The following is a 23,635-nucleotide window of genomic DNA, read 5'->3' as shown; positions in this document are numbered from 1 at the left end:
TTCTTTTCTACAGAGTTGCTGTTTAGTAGGCATTTAGTTGTGTCTGTTGGGAAAAGAGATAATTTGCCTTGGGAAGTTGTGCAATGTATATGCATGTATGGTGCATGGGTGTGTGGGTGTGATTGTAGAGAGGAATAGAGTGCTGTTTGATTGTGAGGTGGTATATCAGGTTTGGTTGGGAAGGTTTTGAGAGTAAGAGTCTACAGAGGTGTGATGGAGTTGGGTTAGTGAGTAAGGCAGTGGTGGTGTGATGGAATCTTTAGGGTGAGTGTACTGTTTGAGCAACAGAGTAGGTGTTGAAATGGAGGTGTGCAGATGTGAATAGTAAGAGTGTGAATGGTGGAATATAATGGGCTGGAATGAAAGAAATGTTGGTTTTAAAAGGGTATTCTGGAGTAATATATAGTGGAACTGTGCTTCTGTAATTACATACAGATACATGGTACATGGATCTATGGATTGACTATGACGCCCATAATTGCGACGGCTGAATATGTTTTTTTTAAACCCTTTACATGACATACATATGTGGCGGGAGACCCCCAAATGCCCCCATATTACTATTATATCATATACCACCCCACATATATATGTGGCGTAAGGGAATAAAAATAAGTCGGAATTTGCCCTTACCTGGTACATTAATGTACTTAGTTTGTTGGATGCAAAGGGTATGTGTTTTTTGGTTGTTGATTTCAGTGATGTGCTTCTTTCTTGTAATTGAAAAGAAAGTTATTTAGAATATTTGGTAATGGCGAAGAACTATTAGTAAGCTAGGTTCATATTTATAAAGGAAGGAGGAGTGTTGGGAAAAAGTTTATAAAAGTGGTGGATGGTATAAAATGGTTGCTTCAGGGAGCATTTCCACTGAAGTTAAGAAACTCTGTAACGTTTTGTAAAAGAGAAGAAACGTTGATGGAAAAGATTTGTAGTACACTTTTAAATGGCAGTTGGTGTGTGAAAGTCACAGAATGTAAGGAAATAAGTTTGACTGTAAAAGCAGCTGAAGATTGGAATGGGTTATGTTAGGAAGTATACAGTGGTGGTAGATCTCTTTCTTCGGCTGGGGCCTCCCTCAGGAACAATCTCCCTGACTCCCTGAAACTTGAGGAGAATCATCTCCGGTAGGAAGCACCTCAAAACCTTTCCCTTTGCTTCTGCTTTTTCTCCTCCTCTCTCCTGCTGACTTCCTGGCTGACACTGAAACCGCACTGGTTACCTGGCCACCCTCTGATCTTGAGCTCAGGTCCCCTTCCCCGCCAGTCACACTCCTGCACTGCCTTTCTAGCAAACCCCACACTCAGGGACTGTTTTCTGTATCCCTACAGTCCCACTACCAGCACTTGACACCTGATTTCTGCACTCACCCTTGCACTTGCCACCTGCTGGTCGTACTTTTATTTATTTATTTATTTATTTATTTATTCAAATTTGTAGAGCGCCCGTCAGCCCGGGGGCATTGTGGCGCTTGTTACAGGCATATCTTAGTTGCAATAATACAATAATAACAAGGAATACATTATTTACAAAGGCAATATGATATTTGTACAAATAGCAATGCAGAGTATTTACATGGCATGGTGGGGGTCACGGATTATTGAGCAAGGAAGGAGGTCTTCAGTTTCCTACGAAAAATCGGGAGTGAGTGTCCCGCTCTAATGTCTGCAGGAAGAGCGTTCCAGGTCTTGGCTGCAATGTAGGGGAAGCTTAGGCCACCGGCTTTGGCTTTTTTGATGCGTGGGATGCAGAGTAAATTGGTGTATTGCGTCCTGGTGGGTCGGGCGGAGGAGGGTTTGGAGATGGTCTCTGATAGATAGGACGGGGCGGAGAAGGAGAGGCATTTGTGCGTGAGGGTGAGGATTTTGAGAGTGATCCGCTCTTTGACCGGGAGCCATTGGGCTGAGTGCCTGGCATGGGTGATATGCTCTCTTCTTGGGATACTAAGAGCGGCCCAGAGAGCATTGTTCTGTGGGACTTGGAGTATGTTTAGGTTTTTTTGCTGAAGTGCCCGCTAGGAGGGTATTGCAATAGTCCAGTTTGGCTCCAATGGCTGCTCTGGCTATGGAGAGGCAGTTGGGTTTGGAGAGGTATGGCTTGATGGCGTTTATGAGTTTGGTGGTGTGCGCAGAAGAGGAGGTGATTGCGCTGACTTGTCTGTTCATGGATAGAGAGGAGTCTATGTATACTCCCAGTGTTTTTACCGCTGTGGAGACGGGGATGATAGAGTTGTCAATGGAGAAGTTAGCGTACAGTATGTCCAGTTTGTCTAGGGTGCTCTGTTGACCTAACATCATGATTTCAGTCTTGTCTTCGTTAAGGCAGAGGCCATTTGTAGCCATCCAGGCCTGGATGATGGCATAGATCGAGTGGAGTGCCTTTGCGTCGTCGTGGTATGAACCTGAGAGGGGTAGAATTACTTGTGTGTCGTCCGCGTAGTTAGTGTATGTAATGCTGTATGAGTAGAGTTTGTCAAAAAGGGGTTTAGTGAACAGGTTGTAGAGTGTGGGTGCAGTGCAGGATCCTTGAGGGACCCCACAGTGGATTGTTGTGGGAGTGGCATTGGGTATGTCCGAGAAGACTTTCATGGCTCTACCTTCTACGAAGGAGGTGACCCATTGCGCTGATTCTTTGGAAAATTTAGCAGAGAGAGTGAGGTGTGAGGTGAGGGTCTTGTGGTCAACTAGATCAAATGTGGCTGAGAGATCTAGGAGGAGTAGGAGAGCTGGCTTGCCCTTGTCCATGATTTGGGTGATCTGATTCTTCAGATCCACCAGAGCTGTTTCTGTGCCGTGTCCTTTCCCGAAGCCTGATTGCCTCAACCCAAGGATGGAGTGGGTTTCCAGAAAGTGCTGGATTTGGCAATGTGCGGCTTTGTCGAGTAGTTTCAGGAGGAATGGCACTGTGGTTATTGGTCTGTAGTTGTTAGGTTGTAGGGGTTCGAGGGTGTTTTTTTTTAGGAGGGGCTGGACCCAGGCCTATTTGAGGCCAGCAGGGATAATGCCTGTTTTAAAAGAAGCGTTAATGAAAGCCGTAAAGAGCGGCGCAAAGCAGTCTGCGCAGTCCTTGATGAGTTTTGGTGGGCAAATATCGCCTTTACAAGGGGAGGGTTTGAGATTTTTTAGTAGATTGACAACTTCTGTCTCAGTGACGTCCCTGAAAGAGAAGTCAGGTATGGTGGGCTTGGAGGTGGAGGATGGGGCGTTAGAAGGCTTGGAGCCTGTCTGTTGAGGTAGTGCTTTGCAATGGTCTGTGATTTTCTTTTGGAGGAGGTCAATTTTGTGTAGCATGGCAGTTTGAATGCTGGCACACCACACTTCATCTTTGGTTATTTCATCTGGTGTATTGAGGAGAGGGGGGAGATGAGCTCGTTGAAGATGGCGAAGATCTCTTTAGTGTGCGATTTGGCATTGGAGATTCGTGTGTTGAATGCGTTGGCTTTAGCAGCAGTGATAGCTGTTTTGTATTGGTTGGAGATTAAGTTGAACTCATTTTTGGTGCTGTCGCATGGGTCTGATTGCCAGCTTTTTTATGCTGCTCTTTTGTGGGATCGCATTGAGTGCAGTTATTTTTTCCATTCAAGTGGTGCTATTTCATTGATAGGTTTAGTGACAACATCTTTGTAGATGTCTGCCAAAATATTGGGGTCATTAGCGAAAGGTGGTGCAAGTTTGGGGGTGTTGAGGAAGGGGCGCAGGTTATCTTCTTTGAGTTTTTTGGAACTTCTGACTTGTGTTTATTTATTTTATCATCCCATGTACTGCACTGTCCCCTCCCCTTCCCCCTGCACTTTCCTCCTTCCCCTTCCCATGCACTTGCACAATCTGAATGATACCTGGCCTAGTAGGATCGTTGTCTGTCTTCCCTCTGTTCCCCCTCCCTTGCCTCGTTGCGCCTTGAAACACTTGTGTATAGGCACGTTATGAATGCCATATCATATCATACATGTACTGTCAATATATTAAACTGGAACCCACTTAATGGCAATTACAATGGTGTACAACTCTATTTGTATCTGTATCTGCTTTTACTTTCTATTATAAAAAAAGTGACACAGTGCTGCTGTAAATGCAGATATGCATTTTTTTACTTTCTCAAAAATGCTTCCCAAAAACATTTTGAACAGCACGCATTTTATATGTTTATTTGATATACATATCACACTATTGAGTACTAAAGTTCAGTCATGTTTTTTACTTTTCATTCTGGGACTTGCACCCAAGACTCTAGGCCCTGGCCACAACCACCGCAGCATAACACACCCATGCTACCAAACATTTTGATTGTGGTATGTGGGCTGATTAGGGGATGTTTTGTAAATTTTGAGTACTGATTGGCAGTAGTGTAATAGTGTTTATAGGATAGTTACAGCCTTTCTTGCACCCTGTTTCATCAGCAGGACGTGTGGGCTTCGCTGGCATTACAGGTAATGTTTCTTGCACGTGGGAGTATTGTCTTTAAGTTACCTTCTATAATACTGTCAAAGATGTTAGTACACAGCCCTGTCGCTGCTTGCGCTCTATGTGGGTACCTGTAACAGCAATTGTGGGTGAGGTGCTGGCTGACTTTCCTTGTAGGCATTAGGAGCTGTGAAGTGCTTACCCCAAATCCCTTTTCATATATTTGTATTCTTATCATGCTCTGCTAGTAAATTCCGGGTTTTAGTGTACATGGATATTGGCTCCTGAGTTGTTTGACACAAAGCTATTCACTGTGTGATCTTGTGCACATTTCCCTTGCCATAATAACTGCCATTGTGCTCTCATGACACCTGGAATTGTTCCCGACCTGGGACAGGGGTCTCTAACTGGGCATGAGCCAGAGCCAGCCTAGTCCCAGAGGTGGGGTGTGGCATTTAGCGGGGCTCAGTCCTTAACCCACTCATTGTGCCGTGACTGCTAATGCCAGTACCACTCAATACCTCCCAGTACTGTTTCCGGCGGAAGTACCCAATCTGATCATTTTGAATTGATCGTATGGTACATCTGGCCGAATTAGGCCAGTACCATTCAATCGATTTGAAACAATCAAATTGGGTAATCACTACCAAACATGGGGAGCGGGGGCTGCAGGGGTGTCCCTTGATCCCCATGTTTGGTAGTGATGGCCTTTGGGGGTAGCAAGGTTGTCCCCCGCTTCCGGAGGTTTGGAGGCAGGGGACGGGAAAAAAATAAAGGAAGACGAAAAGGCGACCCTGCAGCGTTAGATCCAACCCGTGTTGTTGGGACATAAGTGACGCCTCAAGGTCAGAATGAAAGCAGAAGTCAAAAGGTAAGTAGGGGGTTTGTGGGGGATGTATTTGGGACCATTGGGGGTTAAAGTTTGGCCGGATTTGGCCGCGTCAAAATTGTCTTCGCGGCCGAATTGACCATGGTCAATTCGGCTGTGAACAATTGTGCCACAGCCAAATCGTATACATCCTTTCCAGCCAGTGTTTCCCTTTTGTTTTCAGGACAACAAGGACCAAAATCCTCATTGGCAATCAACAAGCTAAATGGCCAGGTAGAAGAAAGGGCTGGACATGAAACAACCTGCACGCCTTATTCTTAAAACAGTTACCACTCAACATCTAGGCCCACAGCATGCAGAGAATCCATCAGTGACGGCAAACAAAACCATGTTGGGAAAGAGGGAGGACCTTTGAGTTTTTTTTTAGGCCTTTCACTGTGTAACCTAGTCCCTGGGGGTAAAACAGGTATGAATTGGCCCATTGAGCCACGTGCGCACTGGAAGCAATAGAAGGAGGGGTATTAGAATCAGGAATCACACAGTGGGGGTCATTATGACCCTGGCGGTAGCCGTGCTGGTAAATTCCGGCACAGCTGTCGCTGGAGTCATGAATTTACTGGCACCTGGCAATGGGAACTTACCAGGGCATTACAGCCCCGGCGGACCCGGTATATCCCCATTGCCGGGTGCTGGTAATTATTACTCCCCATTCCCATTGAGTCCCACTGAACTTAATGGGGATGGGGAGGCCAGATGCACCGGCACCATTCAGGAATGGTGCCGGTGCATCCGTCGAGGGCTGCTTGGCCAGCGGAAAGGCACCAGCTCGCAGAACTCATAGTTTGCCAGTCTGGTAACAACGGTGCCGGTAGCTTACCGGCAACATTGTTACCGGACCGGCAAACTTGTAATGAGGCCCAGTATATAAGGGAAATGAATGTGAAGCAGAGTGTGTGTTGTATGGGTGAGATCAGAAGACGTGAAGGTGGACCAAGAAACCAGAGGGAGGACGGACGGTGGAGCAGAGAGCTAAGAAGTTGCTAGCCTAGACTGGTGCAGATGTGCAGGTGACGTATTGGTAGTGGGGGAGAGTAGTACCCATTTATGAGAGTGAAGCAGTGAGTGAGAACAGTGAGTGAGAGAGTTTGCAACATTGAGGGTAGTAGTGATTTAAAAGTAGGAGATGGGGAAATTGGAATTAGCGTAGTAGGTACAGATGAGGGAGTTGATGCTGGAAGAGGGTGAGGGTAGTAGAGAAGGGTGTAGGAAAGGGCTGTGAGTGTAGGTTATATGAGAGAAGTGAGGGATGAGAATATTGAAGGTGAGTGTATTAGAAGGGTGAGCATGACACCATATGCCTTGAAGGAAGAGCAGGGTACCATACCCTTGGACGGGTGAGTAGGGCATCATATCCCTGAGTAGGGAGAGGGGGAGAGTAGTCGGGTGAGACAGACAGACACACTGAGACAGCCACTTGACGCTTGGACATGGATAGTTACAAACATCCTCTTACAGACACTAAGAGACAGCCATTTAAAGCTGGGCATGGAAACTCAGAAAGATACTATAAGACTACTCCTTCTAGCTATTTTTAACATTTCTTGGACATTCAGAGGCAACCACTATCTGCTGAACATTGACACTCACAAGCACAAAGAGACCATCTGAGGCAACCACTGACTGCTGGACATGGATACTCACAGACAAACATTTTCATACAGACAACCATATAATGACAATCCTAAACCTAACTGTTAGCCACTACCCCTAGCCGCTAGTGCATTGCCCCCTGACAACTACCCCTTTTCCATTAACCAAATCAGTAACACATACCCTACCACTATGCACTAAAACAGAACAATAACCCTATCCTCGATCCTTAGGTACTAATGTCTATACCAATGCCCTGAGCCTAGCCCTTCACCACTAAGCCCTACCCTACTCCTACCACTATGTAAACAGAACAATAACCCTATCCTTGATCCTTAGGTACTAATGTCTATAGCAATGCCCCTAGCATAGCCTTTCACCACTAACCCCTACCCTACTCCTACCACTATGCACTAAAACAGAACAATAACACTATCCTCGATCCTTAGGTACTAATGTCTATACCAATGCTCTTAGCATAGCCCTTACCACTAACCCCTACCCAACTCCTACCACTACGTGAGGACCTGCTCTCCATCCTCGACTCTAACACCCCCTGTGTCCTCATATTGCTTGATCTCTCTTCTGCCTTTGACACTGTCAACCATTACATCCTGCTAAATTGTCTCTGTGATAACCTGGGTATCAATGGTCAGGCCCTGGCATGGCTGACTTCCTTCCTCTCTGACCGACCCTCCCGACCCTCCCAGATCCAACTTGGGTCCTTTCTCTCTGCTATCTTTTTCTCTACCTGTGGTGTCCCCCATGGGTCTAACCTCTCTCCTTGGCTGTTCAACCAATACCTGGCACTCCTTGCCAAATGCATTGCTGCTCTCTGCCCCAACTTCCAGTGCTATGCAGACGACACTTAGCTCATTTTCAGGCTTCCTTCGGCCACCTCTTCTCCCTCCCTCATCTCTGACTGTCTGTCTGCTATCCTGCAGTGGTGTGCCGCCAATGACCTCTGCCTTAATGCCAGTAAGACTGAGATTCTCCTCATCGGCACACCCACTCCCTCTTTTCCTGTAACCCTTTGGCCCGTCTCTCTTGGCCCTCTTCCTGCTCGCACCTGCTAAAACAGAACAGTAACCATATCCTCGATCCTTAGGTACTAATGTCTATACCAACGCCCCTAGCATAGCCTTTCACCACTGAGCCCTAGCCACTAACTTGTAACCACAATTGGTAAGGTTACAAGTCATTAAACGTTGATCGGGTTTGGATATATTTGCATGAAGTTATCAATGAGATTACTACTTTACAACTAAAGCCAAACAAAGTACACACATCTGTCAATGCAACCCGTGAGGAGTCAGAAATGTGATGGAGACACAGTGGACTCATGTTTTGGCCATAAGTGTCTGTCCTGTGTCAAGATGTCCAAAGCAAAATGTACTGTGTTGAAATCCTATCCTAGCCCTCATACTCTAAAAGTAATTCTAATGTGATAAGGATAATATCTTTGTGCTTGAAAGTGCACATATGTTCAAGACAAAATGAAACATGTAACTCCTACACAAATGTGACAAAATGTCACAGTTCCAGGGGGTGACTCCCTTCCCCAGGTTTCTCTTCACCAACACAATGAATCAATGACAGTTCCAAAGTTCTTTATGACCTCAGAGGATACATCTCTCCGTTTGGTGTTGCAGTACACTCCTGGGGGCTGTCTCCCTTCCCTATGTCTCTTTAAAACATTTAGAAACTCCTAAGGGCATGAGTGTACCTTGGGGCTCTCTGGTCAACAAAACAAATTAGACTTGGCTTTGCCTGGTGTACACCCCTGACAGGACCTTCTCGTGTGGCTTCACTTTTCACAATTGCAAACTTGACATTGCCGGGTATACTCTCCTGCCATGGCTTTTTCTCGTGTGACTCACTTTACACACTTGCAAACTTGACTGTGTCTGGTATACTCTCCTGCCAGGCATTTTCTCGATCACTCACTTTACACACTTGCAAACTTGACTTGGCATTGCATTCACCTTGTATATTTCTTGCATTTACTTTGTTTGCTCTTATCTGTCTTTAATAATGTTTCTGGAGCACTCAAGTGTCCCAGTCTCCCTTCTCAGGACTCACTGGCTTTCCTTGGCTTTCTCTAGTTCTTACGTGGTAAACAGGTTGCAATGCTCCTGGGTCCTGCCTCACGTTCACGGTTCGTTGTCTTCACTCAGCTGCTTCCACATGACTCTCGCCTTACTGTGGAGCCCTTCACCGTGTTCGGGCGGCTTCGGTACTGCTGCTCAGCTTCCTTGGCCACCACGGAAACTTTCTTCTTCTTCCTGTTGCAGCTCTGACTCAGCAAACCAGCATCTGCAGTCTTGCTTCCTTCACCGCCCCCCTGCGCTGGCTGGCTCCCTGGTCTGCTTTGTGGCTCGGTTGTCCTCTGGTCTGCACCGAGAGGATGAATCTTTCACAGGCAGCGTCTCCCCTCACTATGCTGGTTGGGATTTTGATGGAGTATTGAAACGTCTTTAGTCGATTTGGTGGAGGTTTGAAGACAACAATCATATAAAGACTTGAGATATGGAGGGAACTTCCCAAAAAGGGAAAGGGGGTATATGCTTTCACCCAACAATGCTGTGTCATACCCCTGAGGGGTGTCTCCCCCATGTGGTCCTCCCTCATATAGCAGCACCCAGGGTCAGGACCAGGTCTTGGCTGCCATCCCCTGGCCACATGGGGGTTAGGGAGAATTCTCTCTTTAGGCTGAATTTCCTAACCTAGTGAGTCCCCCAGCAGCTTTGCTGGATTTCTGGAGTTTGTTTTTTGTCCTGCCAAGAGTGAGACTGTTTTTCTCCCTCTCTCGGACATGATTTATGGTGTTCCTTTGACCGTTTATGTGTTTTATGGTCTATGGGGTCCTTTACTCCATAGGGCCTTATGTGTTTTTACTATGTGTGTTATACAGCACCCTCCGTGCAGTGACACAGGGGTGTCATAGTGATACCCCACCATAGACTCTGTTAGGCAGAAACCTGTGCCGTTCCCTTAGGGAACATTGCAAAAGATTTAGGACTACAGGTGTTAGCAGTAAACCCACTTGGTAGCAGTCGGTACCACCCAGATTTACCTGGTAGCTGTGGCTGAGCAGTCAGACTTCTCTCAAGAAGAGTTAGGCAGTATGCAAAGTATACATAATAGGCACTCAGACACACCAATACAAGCAAACACTGACCAGAGCTTTGGTATCAAAGTATATAATTATTTATTTAAAAACACACTGTTTGAAATGCTCCAGCACTCTTGTTGGAAAATATTCTAAACACAGTTACTATTGTAATATATACACTCCTTTTTCCTTATCAGATAAGTCTCAGTAAAACACCACTTATTTTCATACAGAGGTGAGCGCTTAACTAGATGGCACTCCAATAAGTTTGTGAGAAAGGGAGGGAAAAATACAGAATATGGAAAGGTACACCACTCTAAGATTTAGGAACACTGTAAGCAAGGCAGAAGAGCAAAAGTCACTGTTGAGCCAAAGTCCAAAGGCTGGGCCCACTCTTAGAGAGCGCAGACCACAAATGTGCCCAAGATCACACAGTTAAACTAGGCTTAGAAAGTCTTGCAGAGAGTTCAGAAAGAGTTTAGAGAGGCTTAGGAAAGTTTAGCCAGGGTGTCCCAGGCTAACCCAGGTTCGAAAGCCGGGGGCTAAATCTACCCCGTACAGTCGGTAGCAAGGGAGCCGGTAGCAAGGGAAGCCAGGCGGGACACGGTACCTTAAGTGGGAAGGATCCTCCAGCAGTGGCAGTTGTTCCTGACAGTGGGTGCAAATCACGTTGTCGTCCAGGGGAAGAGAAGATCTCGACTTGGAGGAAAGATGAAGGTCGTTGCACTACCAGGGAAGAAACCAGCCGCAGAGTTTTCCAGTTAAAGGTGGTACCTTTGTTTCGCGGTCGTGGTAAAACGTGGTATCCCGGTTGCCGGGGTGCTTGGCACAGGCAAGGCGGCCACAAGGTATGTCGGGAAGGTGAAAAGACGGTGAAACTGGTTATCCCCACCAGTCAAAGGAAGAAGACTCTCCGGCGGGAGATCTCCTCTGTCGTTGGGAAAAGTGGTGAGACGGTCCAGCAGGGCTCCACCGGTGGTGGCGTCGTGGCAGGTTGGCTCAGCTTCTCCCTCGTCGGATTCTTAGGTCCTGTGGCGACTTCTGAAGTTCCAGTCCCTAAAGCCCTGCTTTTATGCAGAAAACCCCCATTCACTCAGCCTAGCTGTCACTCAAACATGCTAAGTGGTGAGCCGGCCGGCTGACCACTTGGGCCAATCACACAAGAGTGCGACTTGAGTTACCAAGGTAGAAACTCCCACTGTGGAACTTTCTCCCCGGGATCCCACGAGTACCGCCGTCGACTGTGCGCAGATGGGCTGAGGTGGGATACGAGGGCAGGGTAGCTTTGTTGAGTGGCCCAACCTGCCGCTGCCCTTGAGGGGTGGCCCGAGTGCATGGCTTCAGTATTCATCTCTACGTAAAACCCTTAAAAGAAACTACCCCATGTTTCCAGCAATGCAACCGGACGATCCCGCTATTGAAGAACTGACTTCCCCCTTCCTACCAGAGGGAAAATATCTAGACTATACACAATGATACAATCCAGATCCACTCCGAAATTCACTGGGCTAAGGCGGGCGTGGGAGGAGGACCTCGGGATGGAGGTGACGGATGAACGCTGGGCTCACATGTGTGCCCGTATGCACCAGGTGTCTTTCAAGTCCCGTTTCAAACTGATTCAACTAAAGGTGTTACATAGGTTTCATTATACCCCGAGCAGGTTGCATCGTATGCTTAGTGATCACTCCCCAAGAGGCCCCAGGTGTGGGCAGGATGGCGCTGACTATATGCACATGATCTGGGCCTGTCCCTGCCTCTCCCAATTTTGGGAGATGGTGTTCACAACCGTATCTGCTATACTTGATCAACCTATCGACCCCTCCCCAATGAAGTGTCTATTCCATGACTTTCCATGGCTACCCCGAAATTCCAAGAAACTGGCTGGCCTTTGCATGCTCCTTGCGGTACGAGCCATTCTGCTCTGTTGGCTTCGCCCCGCACCTCCCACGCATGCGCAATGGCTCAGGGCTCTCACATGGGCCTCAGACAGTGAGGAAGCGTGGTCCTGCCTACAACCAGCCCACTCGAGGCCTAGGGATGTTTGGCTCAAGTTTCGCTCCTATATGTCAGATTTAAATGCGACACCGGATACAACTTCCCCAACTAATACACCCACTCATGCAGGTTGTCTATCCTGAGCTGAGGGCTCTCTTACACTGCGTTCGCACTGTATGCGTTCTTGATGGAAAATGTTCATACTAGATGCACTGACTGTATGCCTGTACTGTTTTAACTGTACCTAACTTGTGCTTGCCTTGTGTATTCTTCGCCTGTGTTCTGCTTCCAAGCTGTTCAATAAAAAAAGGTTTAAAAAAATAATAATAAATGGCTGGGCAACCCTAAAGACTCTGAAGTGATAGAGCTAGAACAACTACTGCACAGGCATGACTTTACTATTCTGAGCAGAGAAACCACTCATAATCAAGGAAATGTGCTTGACTGGATAGCAGTCAAAACCCTAAGAGCACAAAATATCGCTACAAACTGTGTATCTGGTCAGATCAACATATGGTAACTTTTGAACTTACACTCCCTATAAATAAACCTCATAAATCAAATAAAATACTACTAGCTAAGAATAGGAATTTTAATAAACTCTCACCTGAGAAGTTACAGACATTCATTCAGGATTTAATGATCTCAACATCAGATCTAGATACACCAACTACGCTTGCTTCAAAATACACTAATACGATCAGTAAACTAATAGATCAAGTGGCCCCACTAACAGAGAAGAACATTAGAACAAAGGAAAACAAACAGAAATGATATATCCCCAACAAGAGAAGAGCAGAACGAGTATGGATGAAAACCCAATCAAAAAGTATTTGCAGATCAAATACTTTCTGCACAATCCTCTATCTCTTCTGCAAGGGAGATACATAATATCTGTGATGACCAGATTTCTACTACTCAACAAACTACGTTTACTAACTGTCCTTTCTCTTTTAAACCCATAACCACTGACTCCTTGATTAAAACCTTGAAAAAGATGTGCCCGACCTCTTGTCAAATGGATATTTTACCCTCTAGGATTGTTCTGCAATACCTGAAGATGTTTGTGCCGTATCTAACTCGTTTTTATAAAAGCCTCTTTTTTACAAAATGATGTACCCGACCTGTTGAAAAACGTCACAGTAACACCTCTGTTGAAAAAATCTAATCTTGATCCTACAGTGCTTTCTAACTACAGGCCAATCACAAATACACAATTCTTACTTATGATTGTTGATAAAATCGCTGCGAGTCAGTTCCAACAAGATATTGAGACATCTGATATCTTAAATTGTCGACAGTCAGGTTTTAGGACTGCACATGGACCTGAAACCACCATGGTTGACCTGCAATCTGAAATGCTGGAAGTAGTAGATGGCAGTAAAGCCAGTCTACTGATGCTTTTGGATCTTTCGGCAGCGTTCGGTCTTGTTGATCACTCTAAACTTTTAATATATATACAGGAAAATGAAAACTGCTCTCCTGACACTGTAAAATGGTTCAATCCTTTCTAAGCAATAGGAAATCTAATATTATTTGGCAAAATGCGTCCTCTAGCTTAGAACAGACCACATGTGCAGTTCCGCAGGGAGCCTGCTTGTCTCCTCCCTTGCGTATGTCTTCTGTAGATCCCTAATTGACCTTCTGAGTCCATGGGTCTTTACTTTACGAATTATGCTGAAGATACTCAGCTCGTGTTTAGGTTAAGCGGAAACTATGAAAAAAATGCAGGTACAATCGCATCTGTCTACGAAAGTGTTCATACTTGGATGATGAACAATGGACTGTCTAAACAGTCAGAAGACAGAACTTCTTATCTTTGGCTCTGACAAACAAGAGAAAAATTAGGAACAGCATATACAAAATGTAACATTGACCATCATGAAATTGCAGTAGTTGACAAAGTAAAACCACTCGGGGTCATTACTGAGGCATCACTCAAGGCAAATGCTCAGGTTGCTAGTGTGACTACGAGTATTCATTATCACCTCAGGCTAATACGCCTGTTAAAACCTTTATCTTGACTGAAAATGGTGCTACTCTGGTCAGGGCATTGGTTCTATCAAGACTGGATTATTGTAATGCCTTACCTGGTGGAGCTAGTAAAGGCTGTATCAAGAAGTTACAGATCCTACAGAATGACGCTGCCGGAGTAGTTAAAATCTACCAAAATATGAGTATATTTCGCAGCATAGGTGAGACCTTTATTGGCTTCCCGTGCAAACAAGAATAGAATTCAAAATCAACGTTCTGACACACAAATGCCTGTTTGGCGATGCACCTGGCTATCTTAAAACCACATTAAAGTCCGAACATCATCTCGGAATACTAGATCTAAAGACACCCTGGACCTCATTCTGAGTTTGGAGGTAGCCATGCCGCTGTTAGCGCCATGGCTGCCTCCAAAATAGGTCCGACTCCGGTCTGGTGAAGGGAAAACTTACCGGTCCACTCCGAGGTCGGCGAGACCGGTAAGTCCCCATTCACCAGAACCATTCCCCATTCCCATTTGATCCCCCATAGGGCTCAATGGGAACGGGAAGGAGCAAATAACGGCAATTTGCAGTACCGTTATTGGCCCCCTGGTCCCTTTGCGGCTCCCGCTAAGGCCACCTGGTAAAACAAGTCGGCCTTAACGAGACCCACAAAGGGACCTCGGAATAGGGCGCAAAGGGATTACCGGCACCAGTGTCATTACCGGTGCCTGGTATCCCTTTGCGCCAGCCTCGGAATGAGGCCCCATGTGTCTACAATGCCCCAAATCTCGTAGAGTCAATGGGAAGGAAAGCTCCTTCCCCGTGAGAGCAGCTACTACAATGAACAAGCTTACCGCAGATCTGTGATGTGAAAGAAATGATCTTACGTTTTAAAAAATCCTGAAAGCTACTCTTTTTTCATAATTAAGACCAGTGCAACTCCTTCACTACATTGCTTTGTTATCCATGATCCCTCTCCGTGCCTCCGTGCCCAGATGCCCGTGGCCTTTGGTGCGTAAGAAACATATGCAATAAAATGAAATAAATGCTGGGCTAGGGGGGATGGTGAGAGGGACACCTCCCAGTTCAACAGGACTCTACTCCAATATGACCAAATATAGTCTATCCGCATCGTACAGCATAAGGCACAAGCAGCATTGCTATGTTGCGTAGATATTAGTAACCATAGGTAGAAGGGAAGGCCTGCACGGTACACGCAGAATTACATGTACTGGGCCCAAAATCGCAAGACAAGGGAAATTTCCAGCCATGCCCGAGCTTTTATGAGGGTAGGCCACACCCGCTACCGCCACAACACCTATTCATTGTTCTAACAGTGTTGCAAAGATGTTCGAGAGGAATGTGCCCTAAGGGGCTGCGATCACAGACCGGTGTCTGGAGTGCATGTTATCTCACACTGGCCACAGCATGACCCGGCCCATCCCCAGGCAAATACAAATGACATCCCATGTAACTGACTAAAACTCAAGACCTCTGAATTCCATGGCACCAAGTGCCCTTTGACCACCGGCCCCAAAGTAGCAACTCCTGAGATGTTCAAAGAGGACAGACACGGGCATATTGTTGAAGCAACAATCGTGTGAATTGTATTGCAAAGTGCTGGGAGGTATAAATTATAGTTCAAAACGAGGGTGGAGACCTTGGAGCCAGGTGGCGTGGAGGGGAGTGAGTGAAATGTGTTATTCTGACCTTCAACGTGAGAAGATGATCGACGCAGCACCTGCATGTTGGAATATGGACCGACTGGCTGGAACCAATATTCCAGCATCCCTTCCCTTATGCGGCAGGCAGATCCTGTATGGGTGCACATCAACCAGTCGCACAGGATTTGACCCTATGTATTGCATCATGTATGACGATGCCTTGCTTTATACGATTCTGCTTGTACTACTTTTCTGCAGAACCTTCTTAGCAGCAGAGATCTTTGCTGTTGCTCTCATCTGCGTGTGAGATTAAAAACTTGTTATCCTTACAGGATCGACTTGGGCCTTTCTTCCCTAGTGGGTTGTATTCTCTCTGGCATGAGCGTTCAGGGACTTGCCTTCAAAAGTCAAGACACACATGTTAGTTTAGCCCTTGACACTTAAATACTAATTAACATTTTGTGGCTGGGTTCTTTCGAGGCGTTATGGTACAGATTTAAAGTGAAGGTGTTACCACTTTGTCCGTGCCTTCATATGTCCCACTTAAAGAAATCTTTGGCTATGCCTTTCACTTTGTGTCCTCCACTGGTAAGATAGCTAATCAAGTTAAGCACTCATCTCAGACATCAGACATTGTCCAACTGTAGCCAACCAGGTTCTACATGCCTCATTAATCATTATTTTACACCTGTCTTGAATGCCACTTAATTGGGTAATAATAAAACACCTGTTTTTTTTATAATGCTCAGAAGTAAGAGGAATGTATGAAGCTCTACTAGAAAAGTGATGTGTCCATTATTACTGGCCTTGAAGATCTCTGTCCACACAGAGCCACAATTCCTCTCAGAAAAGCCACTCCTACTCTGATTCCCTGCACCAATTCCCACTGAAATAGACTATGGATATAATTGCTGTGCACTGTTTATCTGGTGTATTCATCATCTGTTGCTTTCACTCCACAGGTGGGCGTATGACGAGAGAATGCAAAGCTGCAAGGCAGGGAAATTACCTGAAAAATGAAGACCCGGGAACGGTTTACAAGGAAGAAAACTGAAAGTGTCCCACAGCTCTGAGACTGAAAGTGGTTTCCTTCCATTAAACCTCACCCTGTGTAAGGGTTATCAGTGGAATCAATGCACACAGGACTTCTGCAAGTACTATCTATAACATAACAATCCATTAAAGAGGACAGCTTGTTTCTGCACGAAAATAAGTATAGGACAATCGTTGATCAACTCAATGCAAACGTGAAAAACGCTAGTTTTATGTTTGTTCTCATGCTATATTGGAGAAGACGCCGGTGGAATGTATTGTGCTCACCTCATTGCAAAGAAGTTAATCCTACTAAACGTGTCTACATTCACCCATCAGTGTGGGGCCTGCTAGAAAACCTTTGGTCATAAAATCAGTCTGGTTCATCATGAGAGAAAGCATGTCAGAATTGGGAACTGGGGTGTTCAAGAAAATGGTACAGTACAATGTCGAGTGTCCATAGGGGTAGCCGCATATACACCCATAGAAAGAAGCTGCTGTAAGTAAAATCAAAGGCCCCATGGGAGGATTATAGTGAGCATTTCCCAAATGTCCTGACTTTGAAATTATGTGAATTCTTGCTATGGCATGTTTGCTCAACAAAACCCAATCCGGAGACTCTCGCCTCCAAGAACAATTGTATCAGTGTTCTGAATGTGATGAACAATTCAGTCATGAAAGACATCTAACTCTAGATCAAACAACACACACTGGAAAACAACCTTATCAGTGTCCTGAATGTCAGAAGAGATTCAGTCAGAAAGGCAGTTTAACTCTACACGAGGGAAAACCCACTGGAGAACCACCGCATCAGTGCTCAGAATGTCCGAAAAGATTCAGATATAAAAGCTCTCTGACTGAGCACTCGCGGATACATACTGGAGAAAAACCTCATCAGTGCTCAGAATGTCAGAAACGATTCAGTCATAAAAGTCACCTAACTATACATAAAAGAAAACACACTGGAGAAAAACCTTATAAATGCTCAGAATGTCAGAAAGGATTCCGTCATAAAAGCTCTCTCACTGAGCACGAGAGGATACATACTGGAGAAAAACCTTATAAATGCTCAGAATGTCAGAAAGGATTCAGTAATAAAAGTGGTCTAACTAAACATAAAAGAACACACACTGGAGAAAAACTTTATAAATGCTCAGAATGTCAGAAAAGATTCAGTCAAAAAATCCATCTGACTCAGCATGAGAGAAAACATACTGGAGAAACACCTCATCAGTGCTCTGAATGTCAGAAAAGATTCAGTAATAGAAGTAATCTAACTATACATAAAAGAAAACATACTGGAGAAAAACCTTATGAGTGCTCAGAATGTCCAAAAACATTCAGTCAGAAACACAGTCTGACTATACATGAGAGAAAACACACTGGTGAAAAACCTTATAAATGCTCAGAATGCCAGAAAGGATTCAGTCAGAAAGTCCATTTAACTCGACATGAGGGACAACACACTGGAGTAAAACCTCTACAGGGCTCAGAATGTCAGAAACGATTCAGTTATATAAGTAATCTAACTATACATAAAAGAAAACACACTGGAGAAAAACCTTATGAGTGCTCAGAATGTCCAAAAACATTCAGTCAGAAACGCAATGTGACTATACATGAGAGACAACACACTGGTGAAAAACCTTATAAATGCACAGAATGCAACAAAGAATTCAGTCAAAAAAGCAATCTGACTGAGCATGAGAGAATACACACTGGAGAAAAACCTTATAAATGCTCAGAATGTCAGAAAAGATTCAGGCAAAAAAGCCATCTGACTGAGCATGAGAAAAAACATACTGGAGAAAAACCTCATCAGTGCTCTGAATGTCATAAAAAATTCAGTAAGAAAAGTAATCTAACTATACATAAAAGAAAACATACTGGAGAAAAACCTTATAAATGCTCAGAATGTCGGAAAGAATTCAGTGATAAAAGTGATCTAGCTAAACATAAAAGAAAACACACTGGTGAAAAACCTTATAAATGCTCAGAATGTCAGAAAGGATTCAGTCAAAAAAGCTCTCTGAAGGTGCATGAGAGAACACACACTGGAGGAAATCCTTATGAGTGGTCAGAATGTCTAAAAAACATTCAGTCAGAAACGCTATCTGACTATGCATGAGAGACAACATACTGGTGAAAAACCTTATAAATGCTCAGAATATCTATTCTAGTATATTGATATTTTGTATTGCACCAACACGCCCGTAGGCCTCCGGGCACTCACAGAGCATTACAACAATTAACACTGAGGGCAGAACACAATAATGTGTTTCACCATGGAGGTCTTAGTCACCTGCCTTGTCGAACAGATAGGTCTTCAGGCCTTTTCTGAACTGTGCGACTGAGGGGAGCTGTCTCAGTGACTGTGGGAGTGCACTCCAGATACTGGGTGGCCATGAATTAAAGCTCGATCCTCCAAACCTTTTTAGCAGATACCGTGGCTGCACCAAAATGTACTCCTTGTTTGATCGCAAGTTGCGCCTGAATGGTGTTCTCCTAATTCGTGACCTAAAATAGGATGGCACATCACCAGCCAAACATTTATAGGTCAAACTTGAGGCCTTCATATGAATTCTTTGGAGGACAGGGAGCCAATCAAACTCTTAGCGTGCATGGGTGATATGCTCTCTGTGCTTCATGCAGCCCTAACAGCCCCATTCTGAATAACCTGGAGCTTTTGTGCGTTTGCTTGTGTTGTCCCCACCAGAAGACTATTGCAATAGTCCAGCCTTGGATTTATTGTTGCGGTTGCAATTAATGCTCTATTCTTCTCCGATAAATACAGATGTTTTTGCCAGAGGAGCCGGGTTATATAAGCAGAGCTGGAGCTCAAATAGGAGACATGTTTCTTAAAGGTTAGTTTGTCAGAAAGGATTCACTCAAAAAACAATCTGACAGCATGAGAGAAAACATTCTGGAGAAAAACCTTATGAGTACTCAGAATGTCCAAAAACATTCAGTCAGAAACGCAGTCTGACTATACATGAGAGAAAACACACTGGTAATAACCTCATCAGTGCTCTGAATGTCAGAAATGTTTTAGTAATGTGGCGTTATTTAGCCATTCCACGGGCAATACTGGGCGGCAATGGCCTACGGCCCCAGTTAAAAGCCTGAGCAAAGAAAGGGCCATTAACGTGGGCCCAGGGCCGTTACACCCAGATGTTGCATGTGGAACGAGTACATAAGGCCATAAGCACCCTGGGTTACCAAAGCGGCAACCCGGGGTGCTAAAGAAAAAGGATTTTCCTTCCTACAATGGGATACCTCATGCATCCTTTACCAACATAGCTACCGTGGAAGGGAAGTGGGGCTCCGTACGGTTCAAGCCTGCGTTCCTAGCCACCTGATTGACCGGCTCCCACGCCCAGGATGCTAATAAAAGTGATCCAACTAAACATACAAGGAAAAATACTTGAGAAAAACTTAATCATTGCTCAGAATGTCTGGAAAGTTTTATTTGGAAAAGCCAACTGACTGTACATGAGAGGAAACACACTGGAGAAAACACAAGTCCTCTGAACAAGGCCCTTGAATACTAGCCTGTTCGCCTGCCTCCTGCTTGTCTTAAAGGCTGCATCACTGCCTAGTAAGGCCCCCCAATCACATATCAATATGTATTTGGTTATCAGCAATACTAAGTCACCTGGCTGCGCCCCTCCACATACTTGTGACATACAGCCATTACTGCCCACCAACCTCCCCCGCTCCACCTCTGACAGGAATCTAGGACTTAGAGCCAGATTAGCTCAAATTTACGAGCCCCTTGCCCGCTCTATGCCCAACTCACAGAGACTCAGAAACATGACTGCCCGGCCTAGCCCACCTACTCTCAAACTTAATTCATCCCAGAACCCCAACCACATACCTAAAATGACAAATACTACAACCACCACGAGCCCCCAAATCAAGGGAGCCCTAATCAATGCTAGATCGCTGGTAGCTAACGAAACAGAAATTGCAGACTTGATCCTCAAAGAAGACCTCAACCTCCTCACCATTACAGAGACCTGGCTACATCCGGCAGCTGGCCCAATGCTCATGCTTGCAATCCCAGATAATTACACTATCTTGAGACATGACCGACCTAACTCTAGAGGAGGGGGCATTGCTATCATACACAAATGCAGCCACACCATGAGAAGTGTAACCACTATAAATCTCCTCTCCTGTGAACTACTCTCTGTTAAAGTCCCTCTTACCAAATCCCAAACCCTCAACATACACCTGATATATCGTCCCCCAGGCCCAATAGGCACCTTCGATGAAGATATCAATACTATATTATCTTGTAACCTCAAAAGCTCTACCCAAGTACTCGCCCTTGGAGACTTCAACTTGGGATACAATGACCCAGAAGACCAAAGTGCCAATACTACACCCAGTACCCTTTTCAATCTAAGATTTACCCAAAGATGTATGAAAGCTACACACGTCAAAGGTTGAATACTCCACTGGGTGGCTGACTACAATTGTCTAGCTAATATCACCGACATCTCACCATTAGCCTGGACCGACCATTACTTGGTATCGTTCACGCTCTCCACTAACCAACCTCAACCTCTACCCATCAGTAGGGCCCCACCTACACTTACGAGAAATAAGAAGAGCATCACTGTGGAAAGACTCATCCCAAACTTACTCCCCACACTAAACACACTCCCCGACAACATGGACCCTGAAACCCTGGTTGATGAATATAATAAAATCATGTGCACATCGCTGGATTTAATCGCTCCCCTCAAGCAAGCCCAAAATGCAACTGAACAAATGGTACACACCATTCCTCAAAAACCTAAGACAGCAAAAAAGAAACTGTGAAGCCACTTGGAAAAAACACCCTTCAGCACCCAACAAACTTAAACTAACCAAACTAGCAACCCTTTACAAAAGAGAAATCTACCTTGCTAAACGATCTTCCTTTGACTTCCGCATAGCCCAAGCAAAATCTAACATGAAGGAACTATTCTCTATCCTGAAGGAAGTAGAAACCCCTATTGCACCACCGGATGCCTGTACTTAAGATAAAAACTGGTGCTCAGAAATTCAAAAGGCCTTAGCCAACAAGATTACTACACTACAAAATAAAATTTCCTGCAAAACAGCCTCCTTGAATGATACTCCCACCTCCAAACCACCTGAGAAGCCCACCTCAAGGGAAACTACTTGCTTCAATTTCTCTAAAGTCACCATACTTGAAGTAGAAAAAATCATCTTGTCGCTAAAACCATCCAACTGTCAGGGCGATCTGTGCCCTGCACAGCTCATTAAAGAAGCGGCCCGTGACCTCTTCCCTTTCATCACGAAATTAATTAATGCCTCCTTCTCCACTGGCTCAAACCCCACCAACCTAAAACAATCTTGGGTATTGCAATTACTAAAAAAGCCTACACTCGACCCAGTCACGCCCCCAAACTACAGGCCCATAACGACTGTGCCATTTCTTTTAAAAATACTGGATAAGGTTGCATACGTGCAAATACAGAAGTATCTGGAAGAACACCACCTACTCGAAGCGAGGCAATCAGGCTTCCATCCCCAACATGGGACGAGACTGCCCTCATTGACCTTAAAGCCCAGATCAACAAGCTTAGAGATAATGGCCAAGCTGCCCTACTCCTCCTCCTAGACCTCTCCGCAGCATTTGACCTAGTCGATCACTCTGTCCTATGAACTCACTTACATACATCAGCCCACTTTTCTGTTGAGGCCATTACATGGATTAGATCATTCCTCAATGGCAGAACTATGAGGGTCTTTTCACCCACAGCTGCAGCAGGCCCCATTCCCATCACCTGTGGCGTGCCACAGGGTTCCTGTGTCTTCCCCACCTTGTACAACATATTTACCAAGCCCCTTTTCGATGATTTGGACCATCTCGGTGTTAGGCAGAAACCTGTGCAGTTCCCTTGGGGAACACTGCAAAAGATTTAAGACTACAGGTATAGCAGTAAACCCACTTGGTAGCAGTCTGTACCACCCAGATTTACCTGGTAGCTGTGGCTGAGCAGTCAGACTTCCCTCAAGAAGAGTTAGGCAGTATGTAAAGTATACACAATAGGTACCAAAACACAATAGCACAAGCAAACACTGACCAGAGCTTGGTTTCAAAAGTATATAGTTATTTATTTATTAAACACACATAAGTTGAAAACACTCTAGCAAAATATAGTAAAAACACTTCAAACACAGTTATAATGAAAGCAGTTTCCACCCTTACTCCTATCTAGACAACTCTAGGTTAACACCACATAATTCAAACAGAGGTGAGTGCTTAACGTTAGATGACCCTCTAGTAGTTCCAAGGAAGGGGTTGAAAAAGCAGAAATAGGTTAAACACACCACTCTAAGGTCCAGAACACTTGCAATAGGCTTAAAGAAGCATAAAGTCACAGGTGAGCAAAAGTCACTAGGCAGGGCCCACTCTTAGAGCAGCCGGAGCGAAAATGTGCCCAAGATCACACTGTTATTTAGGGATTCAAAGTCTTGCAAAGAGTTAGAAAGAGTTTAGAGTGGCTCAGAAAGTTTAGCCAAGGTGTCCCAGGCACTCCCAGGTTCGAAAGCCGGGGACTAAATCTACCCCGTACAGTCGGTGGCAAGGGAAGCCAGGCGGAACACGGTACCTTAAGCGGAAAGGATCCTCCAGCGGTCGCAGTTGTTCCAGGCAGTGGCAGCAAGGCTCGACGTCGGTCAGGGGAGAAGAAAATCTCGCTGAAGAGTAGAAGAGGAAGGTCGTTGCACTGCCCGGGAAGAAACCAGCCGCGGAGTTCTCCGGTTAAAGGGTTGTACCGACTTTCGCGGTTTGGGGTAAAAGTGTGGTATTCCGGTTGCCGGGGTGCTTGGCACAGGCAAGGCGGCCACGAGATACTCCGAAGAAGCGGAAAGAAGGCGAAAACTGGTTGTCCCCACCAGTCAAGGGAAGGAGCCACTCCGTTAAGAGTTCTCCTCGGTCGTTGGGAAAAGTGGTG

The 23,635-nt window shown here is 45.3% G+C and overlaps 1 protein-coding gene across 1 annotated transcript in view; it reads left to right on the top strand.

Moving 5' to 3' along the window:
- The window catches only part of LOC138498496 (zinc finger protein 850-like), a 384,664-nt gene that overhangs the window by 15,189 nt on the left and 345,840 nt on the right, over nucleotides 1–23,635 (top strand). The window contains exon 2 of the mRNA XM_069622261.1: nucleotides 16,589–18,734. Within this exon, the coding sequence (XP_069478362.1) occupies nucleotides 17,242–18,734 (1,493 nt within the window). The 5' untranslated portion in view covers nucleotides 16,589–17,241. The remainder of the gene's footprint in view (nucleotides 1–16,588; nucleotides 18,735–23,635) is intronic.

Source organism: Ambystoma mexicanum, chromosome 5q, assembly GCF_040938575.1.
Source record: "Ambystoma mexicanum isolate Mex_15411 chromosome 5q, UKY_AmexF1_1, whole genome shotgun sequence".
NCBI classification, from domain to species: Eukaryota; Metazoa; Chordata; class Amphibia; order Caudata; family Ambystomatidae; genus Ambystoma; species Ambystoma mexicanum.
This window is presented reverse-complemented; position numbering and strand designations above follow the sequence as displayed.